This window comes from Octodon degus, unplaced genomic scaffold (genome assembly GCF_000260255.1).
Source record: "Octodon degus isolate 3935 unplaced genomic scaffold, OctDeg1.0 scaffold00001, whole genome shotgun sequence".
NCBI classification, from domain to species: Eukaryota; Metazoa; Chordata; class Mammalia; order Rodentia; family Octodontidae; genus Octodon; species Octodon degus.
This window is the reverse complement of record NW_004524577.1, coordinates 2,363,711-2,382,568: the sequence shown is the minus strand read 5'-3', so window position 1 is coordinate 2,382,568 and position 18,858 is coordinate 2,363,711. Positions and strand designations below refer to the sequence as shown.

Below are 18,858 nucleotides of genomic sequence, written 5' to 3'. Positions count from 1 at the left end.
AAGGTGCTAGCCCAGCAGGACACGAACGCGATTCCTCCACATGTTCTCCTCATAAATTCTTTTTTAAAAATGTATTTCAGTATAGGATCTATAGGGTCTCACTACACAGATCAGACTTGTGGTGATCCTCCTGTTTCTCACCCTCCAAGTGCTGGGATTACAGGCACAGGCCATCATGCCCAGTCTCAATTGTCATCTTAGCATATTCCGGGGGCGCGGCTGCACGGCAGGCCAGGGATAGAACCCTCAACTCCTGCATCTGCCTACGCAGGTGCTTTCTGACTGGATAGCCACTGAGCTATCTGGCTGGCCCGCTCCTCACAAATTAAGACCCTAGAGCCTTAAAGAATTGAAAACTTCTAAATTAAAAAGGAAAAAAAGGTGGAAATTGTGAAAGATATAAGATCTCTCTTAGATGCTGACCACTCCCTTTGTCCCCAAGTTCAGCTTTTAGAACTCAAGCAAATTCAAGATTTGTGGCAGTCACTAGACTTGCGTCAGAGGCAGAAACTTCTGGTAGTAGCTCTTGGTGACATCGATCATCAGCTCCTGGGTACATTCAGGGAGCTCCCCCGAGAACAGTCCTGCAGACAAAAGAAACCTGGTCACAAAGGCAGTCAGGGAAGAGCACAGCTCTGACTGCTGTTCAAGCAGCTAGAGATCCTCACTTCTACCTAGCTGTGAGGTTTCCCATCTTCAGGACTAACACAGATTATCTGCCAGATGACAGGAATCTGTGACAAGGTCTGGAGAGGAACAAATATTAACAGTTCCCCAAATGAAGAAACATACTCCAGGTAAAAGTCAGAGCCAGGGGTGGTGGTACTGTAGAAGGCCATGGCCAGAGCATCACAAATTCAGTTCTAGCCTGGGCAACTGAGACCCTGTAGCAAAATTAAAAATACTTCTTGACCCTATAGACCCTGCCCTAAAACACAAAAAACCCCAAACAAACAAAAAATTAAAAATAATAAAAGCACTGAGGATATAGCTCAGTGCAAAGGCCTTCAGTTTAATCCCCAGCACCAAAAAAAAAAAAAAAAAAAAATAAATAAATAAATAAATAAAAAATCAGGACATCCGAAGAGTAAACATCTCCTCCTGCATCAGAGGTTTCCAAGGACTTGTCCACCCCAAGATGTGATCCCCACTGAGCCAGCTTTATCTTTACCCTGGAGAGAAGAAGCTGCTGTGCTGTTTGTAAAATGAAACTAAACCCAATGCCCAACTTCCCTAGATAGATAAATCAAAGAAGAAAAACCAGAAAGGTCCTACAGAAAGACAACTCCCAAGGGAGAAAAGGGAAAAGCCAAAATATATGTAACTATCTCATACATATAAGACAATTTCTCTCAATTAATTGGGGAAAGGTTTGTACTAATACTGTCTAGACAAGTAAATGCCTCTCTCTTGTACTCTGAATAAAGACAACAATATGCAATGTATTAGTCATTATTACTCTATATTAAAAAAGAAAAGGGTCAGCCGGATAGCTCAGTGAACTGAAGCACCTGCTTAGAGCACAGGGACTGGGGTTCATCCCAGTGTGCCATGATGGCCCCACCCCCGGGGCACACTGAGAGGGTGATTGAGAGTGGGTGTGGTGGCACAGGCCTGCAATCCCAGCACTTGGGAGGCTGAAAGCAAGAGGATCACTATGAGTCCGATCTACGTAGTGAGACCCTGTACTAAATATATACATTAAGAAAGAAAAAGAGCTGGGCAGACAGCTTAGTGGAATAAGTGCTTGCCTGGCAAGCGCAAGGTCCTGAGTTTGATCTCTGACACCACCAAAAAAAAAAACAAAACCCTTTCAGGAAAGAGGCATTCTCAGGCATAGTGCATACTCATACAACTGCTCTGAAGGCCACTTTAGAAACTGCTAGCAAATCTTTCAGGTAATACTCTGTGGCCTGACAACTCAGCTTGCAAAAATGGCCAGGCAAGGTGGTGTACACCTGTAACTGCACACTCGGAAGGCTGAAGCAAGAGGGTTAACCTGGTCTATGTAGTGCGTTCAAAACCAGTCTGAACTACATAGCAAGACCCTGTCTGTAAGAACTCTAAAGACAGGCAGGGGTAGCTCGGTGGCACAGTGCCTGTCTGATGAGCATGAGGTCCCGAGTTTGATTTCTCTAAGCAACAACCCTACTCAACTGTTCAACATACGAACAAGAACGTCAATCCACGAAACTAAGTGCCCAATACTGAATAAATAGGTACGTACTGCTTGTAATACAACTTTGACTGCTAAATTCTTCACTTTCTGTAACCTGTCATATTTCTTTGGATATAAAGCATTTTGCGGGCTGGGGAGATAGCTCAGCAGAATAAGCACCTGCCTGGCAAGCACAGGGTCCTGAGTTCAATCCCTGGTACCACAAAAACAAAACAAAACCACAACAACAAAAAAAAGCATTCTGCTTAATATTGTGATCTTGTGTGTTTTGTCCCAGTTGAATAGTAATGTTTCAGTCCATCATCCAGATTTTTTCAAAGTTTAAAACTTTTTATATTTTAAAAAGTATTCTGCTTAATTCTGCTTTCTGTCCTACTCGCTCTTCTTCCTATTCTTCCTCTTCCTCCTCCTCTTTCTTCATCTCTTGTGGTTCTAGGGATTTAACCCAGGGACTGCACATGCTTGGCAAGGGCTCTGCTCTGAGTGACACCCTTAGCCAGTGGTGGCCAGCCTCCGGCATCAGTGCCACAGTGGGCTCTTTCTATCACCGAACATCATCCGGCTTTGACTGCTGAAATCATACAGCTGTGAAGACCTGCCTTCGTTTCTGTGACACTGCTTTTCAACTCTCTACTTAGTATCTTAAGTACAGTAGAAAAGATACCACGTCTTCCTTTGAGGTTGTTTTATAATATACATGAGGGCTGGAATTGTTTTTGAAAGAAAAGCGCTCGAGTATGACAATATACTATCTTTGCTTTCACCATTCAAAGTGCTGTTCAGTAGTTGAAACTTAAACTGTTTAAATAATGTCATTTAATAAAGTGACCAAAAGGTACAACTTTTACCAATCCATTATACTAGTGGACTGATTAGATACACCATGGTACATCTAAGCAGTGAAAAACCCATAAGCAGTAAAAGGAACAAGGTAGATCTCTACACAATGACAAGACACTCGAGGCATATCGTTAAACAGAGCCAATTTCGGAGCAATATAGAGAGTAGTATACAGATTGGGATTCCTTTTTTTCTAATACCAGAGATTGAATTCAGGACCTTGTGCCTGCCAGACAGGCTGAGCTATCTCCCAAGTCTCAGAGTGTGAGTCTAACAATAAACAGTGTCATATATCCATGCTATATGTGTATATAAATATACGCCAACATACCTAAGATTCATACACATATATAAAACACACATGTATGTACATAAAAACATAAATGATACAAAAGAGAGGTCTAAAAAATAACAAATTCTCATAGATACTGAAAATTAGTATCCCGTTTGATTTGCAAATATGTTTGGTCTATATAATATTTAATACTCTTTTATATCAGTAGAAACTGCTTAAGGTAAGAAATATCACACAGGGCCAAATAGCTCAGCGCATTACAGCGCCTGTGAGCAGGCGCAGGGCCAGGGTTCACGAGCATGCTAAGACAGCAATTGAGACTGTGTGTGGTGGCGTGAGCCTGTAATCCCAGCTCTTGGGAGGCTGTAAACATGCAGATCACTACAAGTCCGATCTAGTAGTGAGACCCTGAATACCCTGTAGACTCTTCTCTAAAGTACAAAAAGAAAAAAAAAAAATCACAGAAAAATCCCAATTTTTAGCTCCTCGTAAGACATCAGAGCATCTGGGGATGTCAGACTTATGTAAGGCAGCTGTGAAGGGTTACCACTTCACTCGTCTATGTTATCTGCCTGGCTCCCGGAGGCACCTGAGTTCCTGGGCCTGATCTAGAGCCTTCATTTTGTCCTGTAACTTCCTTTCATCCTTTGAAGTCCTCCAAGAACGCTAGTCTCCCTGTGACCTCTGCTTAACTGACACAAAAGAGAAACAGGTGTAAAAAATAACAAATTCTCATAGACACTGAAAATTAGTATCCTGTTTGATTTGCGAATATGTTTGGTCTATATAATATTTAATACTTTTACATCAGTAGAAACTGCTTAAGATAAGAAATATCACACAGGGCCAAATAGCTCAGCGCATTACAGTTTGAAAGGGGGAGATTGTCAACTGCATTTCCAGGGGGTTGGCATTTCTCTATGAAACTACATAAGAGAAACAATGGAAGCAGCCAGTCACAGTACAAAAAGAACTGGACTCTAAATAAGGGATCGCACGTGATGTCAAAGCCATCCCAATCAGCCCTCACTCTGGACAAGGCAACCTCTCCAAGTCTCTGTTTCCTCACGTACACGGTGGCTCATGCAGCCTGAATCCTCTTATTAGAACCTCCAAAGAGAGCACTACTACTAGCATCTGGAATACCCAGCAACACTTCCTTGCCTTGTGCTAACAATGTTCAATGACTCTAAGAAGCTGGTGCCAAGGAACTTCATACGCTAAAATAAGAGCAAAACTGCTCTGGCATTCTCCTCGCTTCAGGTCACAGGCCTGTCTGATCACACAGCACCTGGGCTGCTCCGACCCATCATTTGCTAAGAATGGCTAACCTTGTCACAGCGGGCTCTAACATGGGGAGGACACTACCCAAGAGTCTTGCTTTCTGCAGAAGCAGAGATCCATCTGGGGGATGGCAGATGGCAAACTGTCCCCCAGACGGTGAACGATGACTGCGCCGCGATGACATTTATACCCAATGAGCTGAGTAGGATTTTTAAATTGGAAACGCAGAGTAGAATCCATGTGCTTCCTATCTTTCTCTTCATACCATCTTGCAACTGTGAATCTGTGACGTGCTATGCACATGCTACGTAACTGCGACTGTGTAAGCCACTGGGGGGAAGCTGGACGTGAGGCGGCTCACACCCACAGGGCTGGCAGGCAGGAGGTGCAGGCAGGAGGATCACTGCAGTCCAAGGACAGTGTGAGCTATATGGTGAGATTCGGTCTCAAAACAAACAAATGAACAAAACACACACACACACACACACACACACACACACACACACACACGAGACTGTCCTGGGGTATGGGTGGGGAAGATTGTGAGGTCTTTTTCCACTTTTGTTGTTTTCTAAATTTTCTGGGATGAGCTCATACTGTTTTGTTTCCTCTCGTGTTTTTAATCTGTACTCTGAGATCACAGGGTTCAACCATGTAGAGGTCATGAGAATTTTCCTCTCTGCACTGCAAGGGCATTACTGGACTGAGGCCAATTTTTTTTTGTGTGTGTGGGGGGGTTGTATTTTAGGGAAGTGTCTACAGGGTCTCACTACTAGATCAGATTCACTGTAATCCGCCTATTTACAGCCTCCCAGGAGCTGGTATTACAGGAGGGCGCCACCACGCCCAGTCTCAATTGCTGTCTCAGTGCACCCCGGGGGGGGGGGCATGGCAGGCCCAGGGACTGCAACACTATCATCCTCGAAGTCCCTGCTTCCAGGGCTTTAATGCACTGAGCTATTTGTCTGACCCCTGAGGGCAGGTTTTCAGCTAACTTTTCAGCTTGGGAATTCCTGAGCCATTCAAGATTTTTACATTCAAACCTCCAACCAATGTGAGAGAAAGCACAAAGTAAAAAATTATCTAAACCGGGGCTGGTGAGATAGTTCAGCAGTCTAAAGTGCCTGCTTTGGCAAGCTTAGGGAAAGCGCAGGGACAGCGTTTGGATCTCTGGCACAACATGTTACGCCAGCACCACCCCCAGGGCACACTGGGCTGGCCACAAAAAAACCCCTAAAAGATCTTTTCCCATCAAGAGCCCAGACCAAGAGAAAAATGCTTCTTTGCATTTAACCCGTACAGTGGCAAATTTATTTTGCATTAACTTTTGATTGAGGGAAACTTTCAAGGGCATTTGGGGTGCTCCTGGCCCAGGGTTTCAGCTCCTGTTCCCATGTATCACATCCTAAGCTCTCTGTTATGAAGACAGCATTGACTCCCACAATCTTACACCTTACATTGTTGAGTTTCCTCTTTGTTTCTGACCTTGAGATAACTTTTTTTTAAAAAAAATGGAATGTCACTATATAGATCATGCTGGCCTCAAACTATCAATTCTATTACTTCAGCCTATCAAATGTTGGGATTATAGGTGTATGCCACCATGCTCAGTAATTTCCTTACAGTTTTATAAACCTTATACATTAAAACAAAACAAAACAACAACAAAAACCTGTCATATTTTAGATAGAATTTGTAGGTACTTTGTAGCTGAAGAATTTTTAAATTTACTACATCTTATTATCAGAGACAGTAATTGCATGCATTCCTTTTATGATGGAAAATAAAATTCTGAGGAGATTTAAATAAAAATAACAGCTAGGGGGCTGGGAAGATGGCTCAGTAGGATAAGCACTTGACTGGCAAATGCAAGGATCTGAGTTCAATCTCCGGTTCCGCCAAAAAAAATAAAATAAAATAAATAACAGCTAGGCATGAAGGCAATGCCTGTAACCCCAGCACTCCAGAGACTGAGGCAGGAGGACTGCTGTGAGCTCAAGGCCAGCCTGGGCTACAGGGTGAGACTCTTGTTTCAAAAGTAAATAAAATACAATAAAATAAAACACAATACTAGGTTACCTGGGCAGCCTGAGAAGACAGTGAATGGTGGTACCACAGTTTCTGGAGGCAGTACGGTATTGTCAAGAATTTTGCAGCAATCTTTCAGCACACATCGGCGCCCCTGAAATGAAAATCTTTTCAATAAAAAGTAGATCAGGAAACAGGAACAAAACTGTCTAGTCTGTTGTATAAAACACTGTATGCTTTCCGTTCCTGACATGTAATAGCCCCAGACAGTAACAAGAGTGTCAAGTCACGACCACTGTTCCAGATGATAAGAGGAGGAGGAGAAAGGGGCCAAAGGGAGCATTACATGCTGCACCCTGGGGAAGGCACACATGCTCGGGACAACACAGGTTATCTGAGGCATCAGAAACTATGCCAACTATGGTTTTCCAAGAGTTCTATACAACTGCATCTCTCATCGGATTTGCTCCCCTTTCTCCTGGAAAGAAAAGCTCTATCTTCCTTGGGAACCACTCCGATTTCCAACTCAGGCCACGTGCTTCACTCCCAGCTCACGAGCCAAACTCCAAGCCTGGCCACAGTGCCTGCTTTAGGGCGCTGGCATGTGAACCTCAAGCTCAGGACTTCTGCTGGGTCTACTGGGCACGGCAACGCTTTCTAGAGGGCCCATAAGCCTGGAACAGCCACTCTCTTTCCATGAAGGAAGAACTTCTTCAAAGTGAAGTGAACCTTTCAGAGGAAAGAGAGGGGAGAGGAAGACTGACCCTTACTGTATCAGCTGAGACCCTGGAGCCATCTGGGCATAGCGCCAGCATCCCTTCTGTATTCCTGGCTTACACGGCTAACACACTCAATTTGCACCTGCGAGTCCCAAGTCTCTGTTTACTCTTTCGTCAATTCCACCTAGAAGAGTCCTGACAAATTCATTTGTATATGAAGTTATTAGTTTGTTCTCCCCTAAGAAAGGGACAGTCACTTGAACGTTCAGCTGACTGGATGTTATACTTGATTTTACTTGCTGTTACTATTTTTCAGTCCTGCCACGATCCACAGCATTTTAAGAGCAAGATACAAGGTCATCTGTTTGATTCAAGAAAAAGAGGCTTGTATATACAGTCAAAAGCTGTGCTTGAGACTACTCACTAAGTTCTGGTCTTTATTAGCATGGAAGCGCCCCTGTGTTCTGGTTTAAAAAAAAAAAAAATTGATAAAATACACTTGGCCAACAAAGTGGACATTTACACAAATACCAGGATGATGCTACCCTACGCACAACTAGGATTCTACCGCTGACTGTAACAGATGCATGGACTTCACTGTGTTCAAATTCTTCACCATTATTAAGTATCTTAATCATAGCTATTTCCAGGGAAAGGCAAATTGACAAGGGAACTTTTAAAAAGGCTGGATCTTCAAGGTCTGAATTTCTCAAGTAGTTAAGTTGCCTCCACTGGATAAATAATAGGGCTGGCAATATTTGGCAACATCCTCAGCCCAGAAGCAAGTCTTAAGTATGGCTCTTTATTCCTCCTTTGAAAATTTTCTTCCACAAATTATCTGCTAGTAGATATCTCAAAGATACAGGAACTGGCCACTTTCCCCGGGAACCTCTAAGTTAACATTATTCAGGCTTTTGTGCCAACTCAGCATAAGCATAGAAAGCATGGAAGAAAGGAAACCAAGCACGCTGAAGAAGGCAGGATTCAGTCCAATGTTGTGATCAGTAGGCCGAGAGCCATGGGAAAAGAATGAGGGAAGGAATTTTTTCATGCAGCACCACCAGCCAGTAGACAGCCTGCAGAAAGACACCTGCTTTGTCCACTACTTGGTCACTGAGTCCACTTAGAGAAAAAATGGGTTTCAGAAGCATTCTGAGTAGACTGCTTAGCAGCAATATAAAAAATACATGTAGGCTTGGGGACACAGCTCAGTGGCACAGCGACTGCCTGGCAAGCGTAAGGTTTGCTTCAGTTCCCAACACCAAATAAACAAAAACACACATATGTGTCTTAAGCATAAATGGAGTGGTAGATGCTGAAGAGCCAAAATGCTAAAACTACTTCTTTAGTCTTCATAGAGAACTTTCCACGGAGGAATCAAGACCTGTATCCAGGTTGCTAGCATTATCTACGTAGTTACTTATACATCTTTAAGGTATAAATTAGCATCTCTGTGCCCTGGTTTCCGCATCTGTGACAGGACAGAAAACCAAGCCTGCAGGGATGCCATCAACATGAGAGACTTCAAACATAAATCTCCGCACAATGCTGGTACCTATTAACACTGCTTGTTAAGCTTTCCTTCACGCATGTGGGTAACCAGATTAACACCTACCCTATCCCGTGGGCCCCTGCAGGAAGGCGCTGCACGTCATGAGGAGAGGTAAGCCTTGAAAGGAGTTCCCACTAGCTCGGATCTGAAGCTCCAAAAGCGGTTTCTCAGACATTATTTGAGAATCTGTCAAGACTCAGAAACTACTGCCAATGCAAGACACTGGTCAGGTCATGAACTAATGTACTGAGAAGTAGTGCAAAAGGCAGAGCACTTGGGGACAGCACTCCCTAACGCTGGGGCAGAGTCTGGACTGTCACCTTTCTGACACTTTGCGCGGGGACACAGGTCAGGCTTGTAGCACTAGGCTGGCACGGAGATGTCTGTACTTTGCTAAGGAAAATGCCAGAAAACACACATGTGGTTTGGGAGGCTAGCTGCTGGAAAACAGGCCGAGGGAAGAGGACAGATATTCCTAGCTCTCCTCTACCTTTTAAAAAATTATCTTTTCTTGAAGAAATCAGACTCATGTATAAGTATACTGTCTCCCTCATGTGAGAAATTAAAGAGGTCTAAAATATATAATAGATGTCATGAGGTGGGAGAAAGAAATTCCTTAAAAGGAAAAAGGAAGTAGGATGTGGGAAAGGGAAAGGAAGAGAAAAGAATGCAAGGTACCTATGCTATTAGTGTCTCTTAGTTGAATGAAAAAAGTTTGTACTAACATCGATTGGAGAATTTTTATGCCCATATTTTGTACTTTAAATTACTTTAAAAATGACAAAATACACTGTATCAATTATTGTCATTCTATTATTTTGTTATGAAATTGTTTCCCCTTTTATGTTTTACTTTTCAATAAAGTTTTTAAGAACTTGTTTTAATTAATATGTCACATTAAACACATCTGTAGGGAAAAGCGTGACACTTCAGCACAGACATAAATAGGTTCTGACTGAACTAGAGTTCACAGGTTTCTGCCTCCTCACGTTTTATGCACGAGACTCCCAAGTCGCTCCCTCCAAGAGGGCTGTATAAAACATCTAACAAGCCATGACGAACAACGCCCCCAGAACTTACTGCCCGACTCACTTGAGTGCCCACCGCCCACCCTCCCTCTTTGTTTTCCTGCACCCTAAAGTCAATGTTCTCTCTACTACACTGAGATCCACTTTTTTTTTTCAGGTCAACTTTTTAATCTTCCCCTTTTCTTCAACATCAGGCTAACCCGGGACCTTCTATTAGCACACCACTAAAGAAACATATAAAGGATCTTGGCTCTTCCTAGAATCTGGTCTAGTAATATATACATCTAAAAGGTACAAAACAGCTAAGCATTGTGGCACATCAGCTCTAGTCATTGACGTTCTTGCCCAGATGTTCTCAGAAACCACAACAGAAATTAAGTTTTTGTCAATGAGACAAGAAATCCAGCTCTCAGTTAAAAAAACAACCCTATTTTTTGTTTTGTTGTTGCTATTCTGAGACAGGGTCTCACTACGTAGCCCAGACTGGCCTTGAACCCTGGTGATCCTCCTGCCTGAGTCTCTTAGTGCTAGAACTACAGGTGTGACCACCATGCCCAGTGGGTGAAACAAGGGGATACCTACGCTCCTACGGACCAGACTGTACAGGTGCTGCTGCGCAAGGGACCTTCTTGTACTGCGCACTTTGCCGTCCTCCTAACACTCCGTCGTCCTCTGGTGACTCTGAACCTTACACTCATGCCAATCCCTTAACGGACTGGAAATGCCCAAGCTCCCCTGGTCTACTCAGCCCATTTCCACTTGCCCTTTAGATCCTCTATTGCCTCTGTCAGACTGTATGACCCTTAAAGAAAGCAAACAACTAGGCTGTGTAGCAGCCTGCCTACCCCTACTGCCTGAATTTAAATCCTAGCTCTATTACCTGCTAAGCTTTGTTAAAGCCCTTAATACCTACTGCAAACAGGGATAACAGCACCTAACATCCTTTAATAAAATTAACTATTAAGGGGAAAGTTTAACTTCATACAAAAGAGATTCTATAAAGCTAGCCAGTTATTAACACAAAGGAAAAGAACCTCTAAATCAAGACAGACCCAACCTCAGGAGACCAGAAACGACTGCTACTCTGCTTAGAGAAGCAAAATCGCACCGATATCAAGGATGAGGGATGAACGGGACAGAGGGGAATGGGGCTGCAGAGACAGCGGAGTAACCATACTCACAATCACACAGTTCTTGCCAACGTGAACGTAAGAACCAATCTGAGCAGCATTGACCACGCAATCTTCCTCAATAAAAACATGGTCCCCAATATGTAAAGGAAAGAATGCAACACTAGAGAAGGAACAGATGAACAACAAAAGAAAAATGTCAAGGTGATATATGCTGGGTCACGATTCACAGAAGTACAGCATAAAATCTCAAGTTTATCTTTTTTTGGTTTGTTTTGCTTTTTGAGGAAGGTCTCATTACTGAGTTCAGGCTGTCGCAACTCACAATGATCCTCCTGCCTCAGACTCCTGAGTGCTAGGACTACAGATTCACACCACAAAGTTCAGCTTTCATCTGATCTTAATAAAACTGTTCCAGGCAAGGAGGGAGGGCCAGGAAGATAGCTTAGCAGTGTAAGTGCCTGCCTGGCAAGTGTAAGGTCCTGAGTTCAATCCTTGGTACCAAAAAGAAAAAAGAAGAAGAAAGAAGAAAGAAGAAGAAAGAAGAAAGAAGAAAGAAGAAAGAAGAAGAAGAAGAAGAAGAAAAGAACCCTCAGGCTTGGGCCAGACAGATAGTTCAGTGGCTTAGGCACAAAGCCCTAAGCTTGAGCCGCAGTACCAAAAAAACAATTCTCAGGCTAGAGAAAACCTATTAATATTTTGGTTTATAATTAAAACTTTATTGAAAAGCTGACAACAAAATAGATCATTGCTGTATTCCTTATACAAAATCAAATATACCTGCATTATGTTGACAGATTAACTGGAATCAGTTAAATTTATATAGATCATCAGTGTTGCTTTCCTCTAAATGAACAACTTCCTGTGGGTGTGGCCTTTCCTCCTGGAGGCTGGTACAACGCTGCTGAACACCCTAACCACTGTCTGAGCATGGCTGAACACTATGGTGATAGTACAGCAATATGGACATTTTACATCCATAAAAGAGAGAATCTAGACTTGGAACTAGCTGTTTCCTTAATGTTTTTTTTTTTTTTTTTCCCCTCCTCCTAAGAAAATACAGTAAATCTCTAGTCAAAGGCATAATGACCCTCAAAAAAACCCAGCCTGACTACCAACCCAAAATCAGAAATACTGGAAGAAAGAAACATGCAAGAAAAAGCAAGGCAGAAGGATTAGGATCTTAAAAGCAGGCATCAAATAAAAATGAATGGTATTTATTTGCACTTTTCTGCTTCCTTCACAACGCTCCCAGATCACACTTTGAGTAGTCTGCCTGTTTCACGGTGCTGACATCAGGTTCATGGGCTGTGTCTTTTATTTTATTTTTGCGGAACCGGGGATTGAACTCAGGCCCTTGCGCTTGCCAGGGAAGCGCTTATTCCACTGAGCCATCTCCCCCGCCCTGACTGTGTCTTTTAGCACCCAACATTCTTATAATTTATTCGTTGGCCATGTTTACTGAGTGCCTACTATGCACCAGTGCCGTATTCCTGTGGGGTACAATGGGAATCAACAGAAACAATCCTGCCCTGAGTTTATAATCAAGAAAAGAAGCAGATTTAGTAACTAATTATAAAATACTGTAATTAGTTACAACTGTGACAGGTGCCGAAGAGACACAATGTGAAAGTACAGTACACAGAGATCTTACCTCCATCAGGAATTGGGAGAAAATTTAATTGAAAGTGGTATTTAAGGCAAGACTTGAAGGATGAAGTGGAGCTGACAGGCTCTCTCCCCACTTCTGACATCATTCCCATTCTCCAGGATCTCCAGTGTCACATTTCCGTGGTCAAATTTACTAGTTTATAATTTTAAATCTCTGGACTGGGGCTGGGGAGGTAGCTCAGCAACTTAAGTGCCTGCCTGGCAAGCACAAGATCCTATGTTCAATCCCTGGTACCAAAAAATATAAATAAATAAATAGATCTCTGGACTGGAACAGATTTAAGGTGGGTACGAGCTCATTAGCTCTTTTCAGTGCTGTTCTGTTCTGCCAGAAATATTCTGCCAAAGGTAACATTCAAGACCCGCAACTTGCTGAAATCTGAATTCACCAGTACTTCTGGTCTGTACCCCGTGTGCAATGATAAATTCCTTGATCTTATCATAGTCTGCAGCAATACTGACAATTCTTTAATTTTAACTATAAGTCCTAGGGGCCAGGGTGATAGCTCAGTGGCATAAGCACCTGCCTGGCATGTGCAAGGTCCAGAGATCGTTCCCTGGTACTGCTAAATAAATAAATAAGGAAGGAGGGAAGGAAATAAATAACAAATCCTAAATTTTAAAGTATTACTTAACTCTGGTAGGGTATCTAGCCAGAAGTGAGCATTCATCTTCTATCTGTGTTTTTCTACTATACTGTCCTATTTCTGTGTCTATCATGTAGACTACACCAACTTGCACGTCCCTCTATGTGCCAGTAAACCCTTTGTCGCTTCCTGATGCTTCTCTTGGGCCATGCAAAGCCACTATCAGAACGTGGACTCCACAAGAGCAGCAGAATATCGTCACTATATGCCCATAAGGAGAGGGCCAGAGCTTTCTGGTTTTCCTCTCAGCTCTTCTGAGCTCAGACGTCACTATTATCCTGGGACTTATTTACATTGACTTTCTGCTCCAACCTCCACATGTGATGGAAACCTCTAGTCCAGTGTGAAGACGTGTTGTCCGCACAGGCCTGAGAGCCAAGCGCCCCAGCGGCCAAGCGCTCAGCCTTAACTGCAGAGTCGGCACTCTGTGGCCGGCAAGCGGGTTTGAGAGCTGCAGTTAGGCACTCAGTCCCAGAAGGTTCACCACCACTGCTCTAGTCCAGTGTCCCTACAGGAGAGTAGGCTTATTCCTGCGTGATAGGCTCCTAAGTGTGTCAGCTGACTTAGTTTCTCCTTTCTCTGTTCTTCCTTACTATGTTCAGAGATAGCACATTACACAGCAGCTATCACATTTAGTATCACATTATATAACAGCTATCTGTCTCTGTAACTGTTTCTACCTAGATTTTGAGACCTTTAGGACCAGAAACCCTATATTATCTGTGTTTATATGCTGAGTTTATAACCAAAAGCTGGCATAAGGAGTTCAATAAACACATGCTACGTTAACTAAATGGCAGAAATGCAGGTGGGCAATTAGCAAAGGAGGAGAGAGGCCAGGGGCCCCTACCACACAGGCATGCTGGTCAGTTTCCTCTGTTCTTGTCCTTGTTCGTCTGTCACAGGGCCTCACTACATAGTTCACGCTGGCCTTGATCCCAATTTGTAGCCCAGACTGGCTTCAAATTTGTGGCAATCCCCTGCCCCACCCGACTCTGACCCCTGAGTGCTGGAATTACAAGTGCGCACCATTATAGCCAGCCCTGTTCTGATCCTTTTATGGATTACCTTTACTCCCTCTGAGGAGTCAGAAGTCTAACTAGACTGGACCCCCAAGGCTGGCTCTTAGGCCAGGAGTAGGTACTTAGCTGAAGGTGAGCCAATGAGATTCCCTCCCAGGATTTGGAAATAAAAGAGATCTCACTGGGGTCAGTAGCACAGGCCTGTAATCCTAGCGCTCAGGATGCTGAGGCAGGAGGACTGCTGTGAGCTCAAGGCTAGCCTGGGCTACACAGCAAGACCCCGTCACAAAACAAAAGATAAGATCTCCAGTTGGTATCTTTTCAAAATATAAATGGAGAAATGCTCTAAGTACCGAATGGAAGCAGCCAGGTAGACTGTGCACAGAGGACAGAGACAGCCAATCTGAAAGACGGGAGGATGGAATGCAGAGCAAAGAATACAAGAGCCAGGACAGCCCTGCAGACAAGGGGCAGAGAACAGACACTTTGGCTGTGGCTAGCCGTCCAGCTGTAAGTCCTAGTCCTCGTGAGCCTGGCTCCTCTTCTTCCTCGGAGGCTATCAAATACGCCTGTGTACGTCAGATCAGAAGCTCCCTTGCTTTTGCCATCTGAAGTAAACTTTGTTTCTGGCACCAACAACCAACCAGATGAAGACGGCCATCACCACAGGGACGTTCATCACGGGGACACTTGCTTAGCACCAGGCACAGCGTGGCAGAGGCGCTCACTGTGCTGCACCCACACACACGGGCCGCGCTCCTGCTAGCTTCATGGCGCCTGAGACCGGAGCAAGGTAATTAAGTGACATACCCTTTGCTGAATTTCTTGAACGGTGGCCTTATAACACTGCGACTCTTCACAACACAATGGCGTCCAACTCTTACATTTGCCAGATCCCCTCGGATTATACAGTCATTCATGACGATGGTCTATAACAGAGCACAGTTTAAAAACTTACCTACACAGCCCAAAACATAATACAAAAGGATAAGACACTATTCCGCTATGATCTACTGCATCAAGTATTAAGGCGACCCTGGAGATGCCCTACACCATCAGACTGCCCCTTACTATCCTACGAACAGAGCTCAGTGTATGAAAACGTAGTGAGAATGGCTGTAACAGACGTAGCTGCGTGTCTCTTTGGCCTCATTCAGACCCACCTGCCCTTCAGGCGTTGGCTATTGGCCCCGTGACAGCCCTGGCTGCTCCCGCTCTTTTTCTCAAATCTCCTAACACTGCTGTCTCTGACTTCATGCTGCCAGAGGTGGACCCTCTCGAATCCTGGTTCATCTCCCGCCACTAGACCCAGATTAAACACCTTATGTGTGCAGTGAGACCTGGCTTCCTTCCCCAGAAACTGTGTGGAAGGGCTGAAAAATGCATCGAGAAATCTAGGGGGATTAGTGCTCCACCTCGGTAAAGAGGAGGCATTCTCAAAATACGCAAATCAACCGAACGGGATGTGTTAAGTGCACTAATCTGGATTTGCAGCTGTAAAAGTAGCCAAGACAGTAGATTATGAAGAATGGCACACACTGAGGGTAAATGTTTCTCTCTATAGAGTATCAGGACTCAATAAAATATTTTAAATAGAGAAGTAATAGAACTGAATTCTCATTTTGGAAACATTACTCTGGAAGCAGTCTGGTGTCTAAATGGAGAGGCGACAGCTGAACCTGGAGGGAGAGCAATTCTTTAAATGAGTATATGATCAAGATAGAAATAGATAACGGTCCTTATTTACTGCAATACAACTGAGATGAGAAATATAGGAGTGCCGAGTGAGGTGACACAAGCCTGTAATCCCAGTACTTGGGAGGTTGAGGCAGGAGGATCGTTGTGAGTTCAAGACGTGCCTAGGCTACAAAGTGAGCCTAAGGCCAGCCTGAACTGCATAGCAACACCATGTCTCAAAGATAAAAAAGAAAAGAAAATACACAGGAGTAAATAATCAAGCTTCTATATCCACCTGCCAATTGTAGAGAAGGGAAATAAATGCCATCGTAAACAATTCTATGTGGATGTACCCTACCAGGCTCAGGAATTAAAACTTGATAAGAATTTAATTTCTTGACAGTAATTTAATTTCTACAGTATCTAAATGTCACGAAGGAAAAGGGGTGAAGGAAAGACAACTTCTACTGATTAAAAGAGACTCAAGGACATAACAACCTAACACGATGTGTGCCTGACTCGGTCGGGATTCTGATTTGAATAAGCCAACTGCTGTGACAACACCAATGTGCCACTGGCTAAGTTTGCGCAGTAATTTTGATTCTAAGTGCCCCTGTATTTTGTTCTGACATAAAAGGAAAGATTATCTTTTATTCCCTTTAACTGATCTTTTTTGCATTTGATAAATCCAATTCGGAGAAGAAAAAGAGAGAACTGGAACGGAGCAATCAATAGCAGACACAGCATTTGATTGACCCTGCTAGCTGAGGATTCCCCGGAAGCAGGCAAAGGTGTGCACATCCTGGAGCTGTCTTTGTCCCTTACCTTGCCATTCAGCACAATGTTCTGGCTTCCACACAACACTGACTGGCGACTGACTTTATTCCCAGATGCCTAAAAAGGAACAGCAGAAAACTGAGTGGACTTTGGGGCTAAACTGTCCATAAAGAAAACTTGAAATAGAGAAGAACTGGAATAGAATGTGATCTAAGACGGATTTCTGAAAGCAGGGATGCAAATTAAAGATTCAGGAGTGGATTCAGACTTAGCGTGTGGCGGGCTAGCACGATAGCTCAGTGGAGTGAGTGCCTGCTTAGGCAAGTGCAGGGGCCTGGGTTCGATCCCAGGCACCACGTGCCACGCCAGCCCGGCCCCCGGTGGAGCCGGTGACCGAATGGAGGCATGGTGTCGCACGCCTTAATCCCAGCCCTGGGGAGGCTGAAAACAGGACAGTGCTGCGTAGTGAGACCTTGTACCAAATACATAAAAAGAAAGAAAGAAGAATTGTGTGTGGTAACTCCATAGCTTAAGCGGCATCAGGCAGAGATGTGAATTCAAGTCCCGGTTCCCTTTTTCAAATTAATACCCTAAACTGTGGATAATGGCACTACCATTATTATAAAGTTGTGAGAATGGGAAGAAAAAACAAAAATGAGTCTGGGCACTTGCTGCTATTGGCGTTTTATCACACATTTCAAGCGCTTACTATGTACAGAACTTGACAGTTTTCAGCACGTTAATAGATAACAGAACATTAATTTTACAAAAAATGTTTACATAGGCCCGCAGCTTGAAGATGTGCTTTTCGTAACAGATAATTTAATAATACGGACGTAATTCAATATTAGGATAGCGAGGGCTTTCCTTGCGTTCAGAAGGCACTTTATCCCCACGAGAGAATCAGAAATACACATTTAAAAGCCTGCGGCGGCCCTGCACGACTGGACGACGAAACGCGACGATCGCCCAAGCGTCCCCAGCAATCCCCGACCACGGCCCAGGGCACCCGGCGGGAGGGCGGGGACGCGCGGGCTGCGGGCCGGGGCCGGCGCTCGCTCGGAGGCGAAGGCCGGCCGTCCGCACACACGCACCGTCTCGATGTACTCCGACTTGTTGTAGAGCAGCTCGCCCAGCTCCATGGCCGCCGGCGCCTCGCCGCTCCTCAGGACCCCGTCACAGAGCGGACCGCCGAGCGCCCGGCTACTTCCGGCTGCGCCTCCAACTTCCGCTGTCGAGGCTCGGCCCAATCGACAGCTCGGCTCTCCTCTGGCCAGCCTGCGCCTTGGGTCTGCCGGCGCCGACTGCGCGTGCGCGAACGCGGCGGCGGCTCTAATTGGCCGAGGCGGATGGCGCGTCTGGCCCGCGTGAGCCGTCCGGTCGCGTTCGGAGGGCTTCCCGGGCTCGCCGCTCCTCCCGGGTTGCTTCCAGGGCTGCCGGGTGTCCGTGTCCGCAGGTCCAGGGCTGCCGACTGCTGCGCTTTGCGTTCGGCCCCCATCCCGATGGAGGAACCTCCCTGGAAGCCCCTCAGCTGCGCGGAGAAGGAAAAGGTGCCGAGCGCGGGCGGCCTGGGCAGGGCGACCCCGTCTGGGCTGCAGGACCCCGCCTGGGCAGCGAGACCCAGTCTGGGCAGCGGGACCCCGCCTGGGCAGCGCGACCCCGCCTGGGCAGCGCGACCCCGCCTGGGCAGCGCGACCCCGTCTGGGTATTACGACCCCGTCTGGGTATTACGACCCCGTCTGGGCAGCGGGACCCCGCCTGGGCAGCGCGACCCCGTCTGGGCAGCGCGACCCCGCCTGGGCAGCGCGACCCCGCCTGGGCAGCGCGACCCCGCCTGGGTATTGCGACCCCGTCTGGGCAGCGCGACCCCGCCTGGGTATTACGACCCCGTCTGGGCAGCGGGACCCGCCTGGATATTGCGACCCCGCCTGGGCAGCGCGACCCCGCCTGGGCAGCGGGACCCCGTCTGGGCAGCGCGACCCCGTCTGGGTATTACGACCCCGTCTGGG

At 45.4% G+C, this 18,858-nt stretch overlaps 2 protein-coding genes across 3 annotated transcripts in view; one reads left to right on the top strand and one right to left on the bottom strand.

Annotated features, from left to right (window-relative positions):
* Nucleotides 1-244: 244 nt before the first annotated feature.
* On the bottom strand, nucleotides 245-18,079 carry Dctn5 (dynactin subunit 5). Its single transcript, XM_004622892.2, has 6 exons — nucleotides 17,944-18,079; nucleotides 16,898-16,966; nucleotides 15,206-15,324; nucleotides 11,107-11,218; nucleotides 6,678-6,780; nucleotides 245-584 (listed from the first exon to the last, which is right to left on the bottom strand). Exons 1-6 carry the CDS (start codon nucleotides 17,989-17,991, stop codon nucleotides 487-489), a joined length of 549 nt encoding a protein of 182 aa, XP_004622949.1. The 5' UTR covers nucleotides 17,992-18,079; the 3' UTR covers nucleotides 245-486.
* Nucleotides 18,080-18,270: 191 nt separating this feature from the next.
* Palb2 (partner and localizer of BRCA2) overlaps nucleotides 18,271-18,858 on the top strand; it is a 24,985-nt gene continuing 24,397 nt past the window's right edge. For both annotated transcript variants that reach the window (XM_023714866.1, XM_023714827.1), the window contains exon 1: nucleotides 18,271-18,399. In XM_023714866.1, the coding sequence (XP_023570634.1) occupies nucleotides 18,352-18,399 (48 nt within the window). In that variant the 5' untranslated portion in view covers nucleotides 18,271-18,351. The remainder of the gene's footprint in view (nucleotides 18,400-18,858) is intronic.

What these genes read in the sequence shown, in the direction of transcription:
- Dctn5 (XM_004622892.2), bottom strand. Translation starts at nt 17,991, where the DNA reads ATGGAGCTGGGCGAGCTGCTCTACAACAAGTCGGAGTACATCGAGACG. An exon ending in AGTCGGAGTACATCGAGACG is followed by an intron (nt 16,967 to 17,943) that starts GTGCGTGTGTGC and finishes GTTCCTTTTTAG; the next exon opens with GCATCTGGGAATAAAGTCAG. An exon ending in TGTCTTCTCAGGCTGCCCAG is followed by an intron (nt 585 to 6,677) that starts GTAACCTAGTAT and finishes TTTTGTCTGCAG; the next exon opens with GACTGTTCTCGGGGGAGCTC.